The sequence below is a fragment of the Oncorhynchus nerka genome, linkage group LG22 (assembly GCF_034236695.1).
Source record: "Oncorhynchus nerka isolate Pitt River linkage group LG22, Oner_Uvic_2.0, whole genome shotgun sequence".
In the NCBI taxonomy this organism is placed as follows: domain Eukaryota; kingdom Metazoa; phylum Chordata; class Actinopteri; order Salmoniformes; family Salmonidae; genus Oncorhynchus; species Oncorhynchus nerka.
The window spans coordinates 73,973,411-73,980,429 of NC_088417.1; the positions used below are offsets into that span (position 1 = coordinate 73,973,411).

Here is a 7,019-nt window from a genome sequence, read left to right on the forward strand (position 1 = left end):
GGCCAGGGTAATATGATGGCCATCTTGGGAATCAGCCAAGACACCAGGGTAAACACTCCCTCCCTACTCTTATCAGGACCTCAATTTAACATCTCATAATTATTGGGAAGGGTAGGCCTAACTTGGTAGGGTCTGGGTTTAGGGTCAAGCCATCCTCTCAAACATGTTATTACACTAATAAGACTTAATTGTGAAAAAAAAACCTGGAATGTAAAGCAGAGGAGGCTGGTGGGAGGAGCTATAGGAGGATGGGCTCACTGTAACGGCATAAATGGAATGGTACCAAACAAGAAAAATTGAAACAACGTGCCTGACCCTGTTCCACTGAGTCTTCCCACCTGCCTCCTCCGATGCAGTCACTTCAAAATCTATACTCAGCTTAATGGGAGTCTGTGGACATTACATATCAAACAAAAATCTGGAGTGTGAAATGTATTGTGTGTGAGTTTCCCAGCGGTGAGGGATTTATACTAACCAGGCCTATGTGTGCACATGAAAAGGCAGTAGATAGTTTGTCACCCTGATCCAGTGTCAATCTCTCACGCCAGTGCGGAAATCCACATTTACAGTGCCTTGCGAAAGTATTCGGCCCCCTTGAACTTTGCGACCTTTTGCCACATTTCAGGCTTCAAACATAAAGATATAAAACTGTATTTTTTTTTGTGAAGAATCAACAACAAGTGGGACACAATCATGAAGTGGAACGACATTTATTGGATATTTCAAACTTTTTTAACAAATCAAAAACTGAAAAATTGGGCGTGCAAAATTATTCAGCCCCTTTACTTTCAGTGGAGCAAACTCTCTCCAGAAGTTCAGTGAGGATCTCTGAATGATCCAATGTTGACCTAAATGACTAATGATGATAAATACAATCCACCTGTGTGTAATCAAGTCTCCGTATAAATGCACCTGCACTGTGATAGTCTCAGAGGTCCGTTAAAAGCGCAGAGAGCATCATGAAGAACAAGGAACACACCAGGCAGGTCCGAGATACTGTTGTGAAGAAGTTTAAAGCCGGCTTTGGATACAAAAAGATTTCCCAAGCTTTAAACATCCCAAGGAGCACTGTGCAAGCGATAATATTGAAATGGAAGGAGTATCAGACCACTGCAAATCTACCAAGACCTGGCCGTCCCTCTAAACTTTCAGCTCATACAAGGAGAAGACTGATCAGAGATGCAGCCAAGAGGCCCATGATCACTCTGGATGAACTGCAGAGATCTACAGCTGAGGTGGGACACTCTGTCCATAGCACAACAATCAGTCGTATATTGCACAAATCTGGCCTTTATGGAAGAGTGGCAAGAAGAAAGCCATTTCTTAAAGATATCCATAAAAAGTGTTGTTTAAAGTTTGCCACAAGCCACCTGGGAGACACACCAAACATGTGGAAGAAGGTGCTCTGGTCAGATGAAACCAAAATTGAACTTTTTGGCAACAATGCAAAATGTTATGTTTGGCGTAAAAGCAACACAGCTCATCACCCTGAACACACCATCCCCACTGTCAAACATGGTGGTGGCAGCATCATGGTTTGGGCCTGCTTTTCTTCAGCAGGGACAGGGAAGATGGTTAAAATTGATGGGAAGATGGATGGAGCCAAATACAGGACCATTCTGGAAGAAAACCTGATGGAGTCTGCAAAAGACCTGAGACTGGGACGGAGATTTGTCTTCCAACAAGACAATGATCCAAAACATAAAGCAAAATCTACAATGGAATGGTTCAAAAATAAACATATCCAGGTGTTAGAATGGCCAAGTCAAAGTCCAGACCTGAATCCAATCGAGAATCTGTGGAAAGAACTGAAAACTGCTGTTCAAATGCTCTCCATCCAACCTCACTGAGCTCGAGCTGTTTTGCAAGGAGGAATGGGAAAACATTTCAGTCTCTCAATGTGCAAAACTGATAGAGACATACCCCAAGCGACTTCGCAGCAAAAGGTGGCGCTAAAGTATTAACTTAAGGGGGCTGAATAATTTTGCACTCCCAATTTTTCAGTTTTTGATTTGTTAAAAAAGTTTGAAATATCCAATAAATGTCGTTCCACTTCATGATTGTGTCCCACTTGTTGTTGATTCTTCACAAAAAAATACAGTTTTATATCTTTATGTTTGAAGCCTTAAATGTGGCAAAAGGTCGCAAAGTTCAAGGGGGCCGAATACTTTCGCAAGGCACTGTACATAAATGTCTGTGGGGTGAGGTCAGTAGGGGCAGGACGATAATCAGTATCTCCATACTCGTTAGTATCATCATTAACTTCTTTAGCACCGGTTCTAGTGGCATGCATTCAAAATGAGTAGCTTTTCTTTTGCAAAATAACTATGAATTACCTAACTTATTTTGAAATAATTGTCAACATATGAACACCAAATTAAGGTGTGGGATGTTCACTGTATTACAAGGAACAATAGCAGGTGTATTTTGCTCCAGTAGCTGGCATATTCTGTCCGTTCATAATTCACCTGGGGCGGCAGGGTAGCCTAGTGGTTAGAGCGTTGGACTAGTAACCGGAAGGTTGCAAGTTCAAACCCCCGAGCTGACAAGGTCGTTCTGCCCCTGAACAGGCATTTAAACCCACTGTTCCTAGGCAGTCATTGAAAATAAGAATTTGTTCTTAACTGACTTGCCTAGTTAAATAAAGTTAAAATAAAATACCTGTGGGAACATACTGGCTCTCAAAACCCGACAACAGAAAGAGTTGGCCAATACTATCTGAGAGATTGTTTGGGAGGAAATTACCTCAGCCCTCGAATTGCATTTAAAAACTACTTAATCCCTGCTATTGTTCCTTGTAATACAGTGAACATCACACACCTTAATCCACTTCTAAAGTGGATACAGTGCATTCAGACCACTCAAATTTTTCCACATTGTTACATTACAGAATGATTCTAAAATGGATTAAATCGTTTCCCCCCTCAATCTACACACAATACACCATAATGATGAATCAAAAACAGTTGACATTTCTTGCAAAAATATTTTTATTTATTTAAAAAAATATATATATATATTTCTTTATTAAAAAAAAAAAATACCTGGAAATATCACATTTACATAATGTGATGTTTCAGTTTTTACATCTGGTTTCCTCCAGATGTGATGCTTGGCATTCAGGCCAATGAGTTCAATCTTGGTTTCATCAGACCTCAGAATCTTGTTTCTCATGGTCTGAGAGTCTTTAGGTTAAACATATCCAGGTGTTATTGGCAAACTAAGCGGGCTGTGATATGCATTTTACTGAGTGGCTTCCATCTGGCCACTACCATAAAGACCTGATTGATGGAGCGCTGCAGATATGGTTGTCCTTCCGGAAGGTTCCCCCATCTCTATAGAGGAACTCTGGAGCTCTGTCAGAGTGACCATCGGGTTCTTGGTCACCTTCCTGACCAAGGCTCTTCACCTCCGATTCCTCAGTTTGGCCCGGCGGACAACTCGAGGAAGTGTCTTGGTGGTTCCAAACTTTTTCCATTTTAGAATGATAGAGGCCACTATGTTCTTGGGGACCTTCAATGGTGCAGATTTTATTTTAAAGAATAAATAAATTTGATTTTTATTTGATTTGAAGGCCGATGCTCCCGCCTGAGAAACTCGCTCCACCCTCCAGTCAAACCAGCTCCACTCACATAATCTGATCCACGCACAATCTCGCAGCGTAGCCAATGGCTGTGATACTGCCCTCAGCACAAGACAATGAGAACACCCCCTCAATTGGGTAAAAGGAACACATTATTATTGCCGAGCATTGGATTTCATTATTATATTTCCTATGTTCAAAGACATTTAGACAATGACTCCACGCAAACTAAAGAGGTACGGACAAAATAAAGTGAATTCGGTAAATATTATAAAATGAATTAAATACATTTTTTTTAAATTGCTCAATCTACACACAATACCCCATAATGACAAACCGAAAACAGGTTTAGAAATGTTTGCAAATGTATTACAAATAAAAAAACTGAAATATCTTATTTACATAAGTATTCAGACCCTTTGCTATGAGACTCGAAATTCAACTCAGGTGCATTCTATTTACATTGATCATCCTGCAAATCTTTCTACAACTTGATTGGAGCCACATGTGGTAAACTCAATTCATTGGACATGATTTGGAAAGGCACACACCTGTCTATATAATGTTCCACAGTTGACAGTGGTCTGGTCTTGGTCTGGGAGGTGACCTAGAACCCGATGGTCACTCAACAGAGCTCCACAGTTCCTCTGTGGAGATGGGAGAACCTTCCAGAAAGACAACCATCTCTGCAGCACTCCACCAATCAGGCCTTTATGGTAGTGGCCAGACAGAAGCCACACCTCAGTAAAAGGCACGAAAGCCCTCTTGGAGTTTGCCAAAAGGCACCTAAAGACTCTCAGACCATGAAAAACAAGATTCTCTGGTCTGATGAAACCAAGATTGAACTCTTTGGCCTGAATGCCAAACGTCACGTCTGGAAGAAACCTGGCACCATTCCTACGGTGAAGCATGGTGGTAGCAGCATCAAGCTGTGGGGTTTTTCAGCGGCAAGGACTGGGAAAATAGTCAGGATCGAGGGAAAGATGAACAGAGCAAAGTAGAGAGATCCTTGATGAAAACCTTTTCCGTGGCACTCAGAACCTCAGACTGGGGGCAAAGGCTCACCTTCAAAACAGCTGTGCAGCGATGCTCCCCATCCAACCTGACAGAGCTTGAGAGGATCTGCAGAGACGAAAGGGAGAAACTCCCCAAAGACAGGTGTGCCAAGCTTATAGTGTCATACCCAAAAGATTTGAGGCTGTAATCGCAGCCAAAGGTGCTTCAACAAAGTACTGAGTAAAGGGTCTGAATATTTATGTAAATGTGATATTTCAGTTTTTATATTTTAATACATTTGCAAAAATTGTCATTATGGGGTATTGGGTGTAGATGAGGGGGGAAAACAACTGAATACATTTTATAATAGGGCTGTAACGTTACAAAATATGGAACAAGTTAAGGGGTTTGAATACTTTCGGAATGCACTGTATTGAAGTGCCATACAGACGGAGGTTGCTTTCTTGTGCGGCTACAGCACATTGTATCCCTATGGGCTAAACTGTTGAGGATAGATGGCCAGTCCCATATGGGCTTCCACACAACCCCCCCATCCGTCCGTGTTACCCAGCAACAGCCCCAAAACATCACTGCTCTAGAGGAGATCTGCATGGAGGAATGGGCCAAAATACCAGCAACTGTGTGTGAAAACCTTGTGAAGACTTACAGAAAACATTTGACCTCTGTCATTGCCAACAAAGGGTATATAAGTATTGAGATAAACTTTTGTTATTGACCAAATACTTATTTTCCACCATAATTTGCAAATAAATTCATTAAAAATCCTACAATGTGATTTTCTGGATTTTTTTTCTCTCATTTTGTCTGTCATAGTTGAAGTGTACCTATGATGAAAATTACAGGCCTCATATTTTTAAGTGGGAGAACTTGCACAATTGGAGGCTGACTAATTACTTTTTTGCCCCACTGTATATTTGAAGTGTAGTATGGGTTCTGGTTAAAGGGGGGGATGTTTGTTGCTGACAGTGGTATATAGGATAGCCTACTTTATAGCCTTGCCTACGATGAGAGGAACAGATTGACGTACTGCCCACCTCCATACCAGCCCACCCCCCCAGCAGTGCTGTGATCAGGCTGGTCACCCAGGCTTCACAATGCATCATTCCAGTCCTTGGTTCTCCCTCAATGCACTTTCATACTGAAAACTACAGGCCTTAAATCAGGGTGGTTCTGTCTGCAATGTATGTTGTAGGAAAGTTGGGTTTCAGGTATACCGGATCCATCCAGCATATACAGTAGCTCAAATTCTCAGAATCAGAGATAGGCAGATTGTTTCATAAGAATGGTGATGCTTTTTAAAAATCACAATTGCCACCACATCATGAGAATAGAGAGCTGTTGAAATGTACAATATGAAGTCCCCACATCAGAGAAAAAGACAGTGCTGGCTGGCAGGCAGGCAGGCGCCTATAAATCAACCATATAACGTTGATACTTGGTTTGACATGCAATGAGACGTCTTTCTTGGCACAGAGGCTGTCTTTAGCAAGAGTGACGACTGAGATGGTTAGCACCAGAAACTCTACAGCCGCTCTGAAAACCAAAGACAAATCTGACTGAATAAACACACCAGAGCAAACCCTAGCTATAGTTATACAATAGCGGCTAGTTATTGTAGTCGTAGTATGTAGCATCTAGCTAGGTTAGTGGTTCATGTATTGATTTATTTTAGCTAACGTTACAAACCGACTGCTGACTGTAACTAGAAACAATTAGTCTCCCAACAACAGCTTGTTAGTTTAGTTAACTTGCTAGCCTAAATAGCTAGCTTCCTGACCTGTGTCGAAAACATTAGTTAGAATAACTGGCTTGCGCTGCCAAATAGTTAGCCAACTAACCATAAATTAGTTAGCAATGTAAACATTTGATATCACCGAAAGGTTAAGTTAAATATCAATGATCGGTAATCGTAGCTATCTATATAACTGAATCGCCATGGTCTCAGTTGTATAGCAGTCGGTGGATATCGATTAAAAAAAAGAGACTCGCCCAAGATGAACAGGGCTGGCATTAGCTAGCTAGCCAGCCAGCCAGCCAGCTAAGTTAGCAAGCTTTTGATCACATAGCTAGCTATTTAGCGAACTCCGTGTTAAAACGGTCTCATTTTCAACCTTGGCCGAACGTTACATCATATAGTTTTCAGTTGTACACTTACCGCTCTGCTCGCCAAGAAAGACTAATTTAAATTTCCTTAGAGGGTTTCCAAAATCTCCTGCCGCGGTCATGACTGCAGTATAGTTAGGCAGGCAAAGGCAAGTTGTAGACTGGGAGAAACACACTAGGGCCCTACTTCAGTGAGCTAGCTAAATCGCTAGCTAGCCAATTCGTTAGCTACCTAGCATTAAGCAATGCTCCTCTAGTGCAGTATACTGGCCAGACTGAGAGTCGGTGAGTTTAATAGGTAATTGGCTAGCTAAAC

General features: G+C 41.6%; 1 protein-coding gene across 4 annotated transcripts in view; it reads right to left on the bottom strand.

Annotated features, from left to right (window-relative positions):
- Positions 1 to 7,019, bottom strand: part of LOC115105683 (ras-related protein Rab-6A) — a 31,026-nt gene extending 24,007 nt beyond the window's left edge. The window contains exon 1 of one of the 4 annotated variants that reach the window (XM_029627974.2): positions 6,756 to 7,019. In XM_029627974.2, coding sequence (XP_029483834.1) covers positions 6,756 to 6,825 — 70 coding nt within the window. In that variant the 5' untranslated portion in view covers positions 6,826 to 7,019. The remainder of the gene's footprint in view (positions 1 to 6,755) is intronic. The other 3 variants (XM_029627973.2, XM_029627972.2, XM_029627971.2) reach the window with 3 other exon arrangements.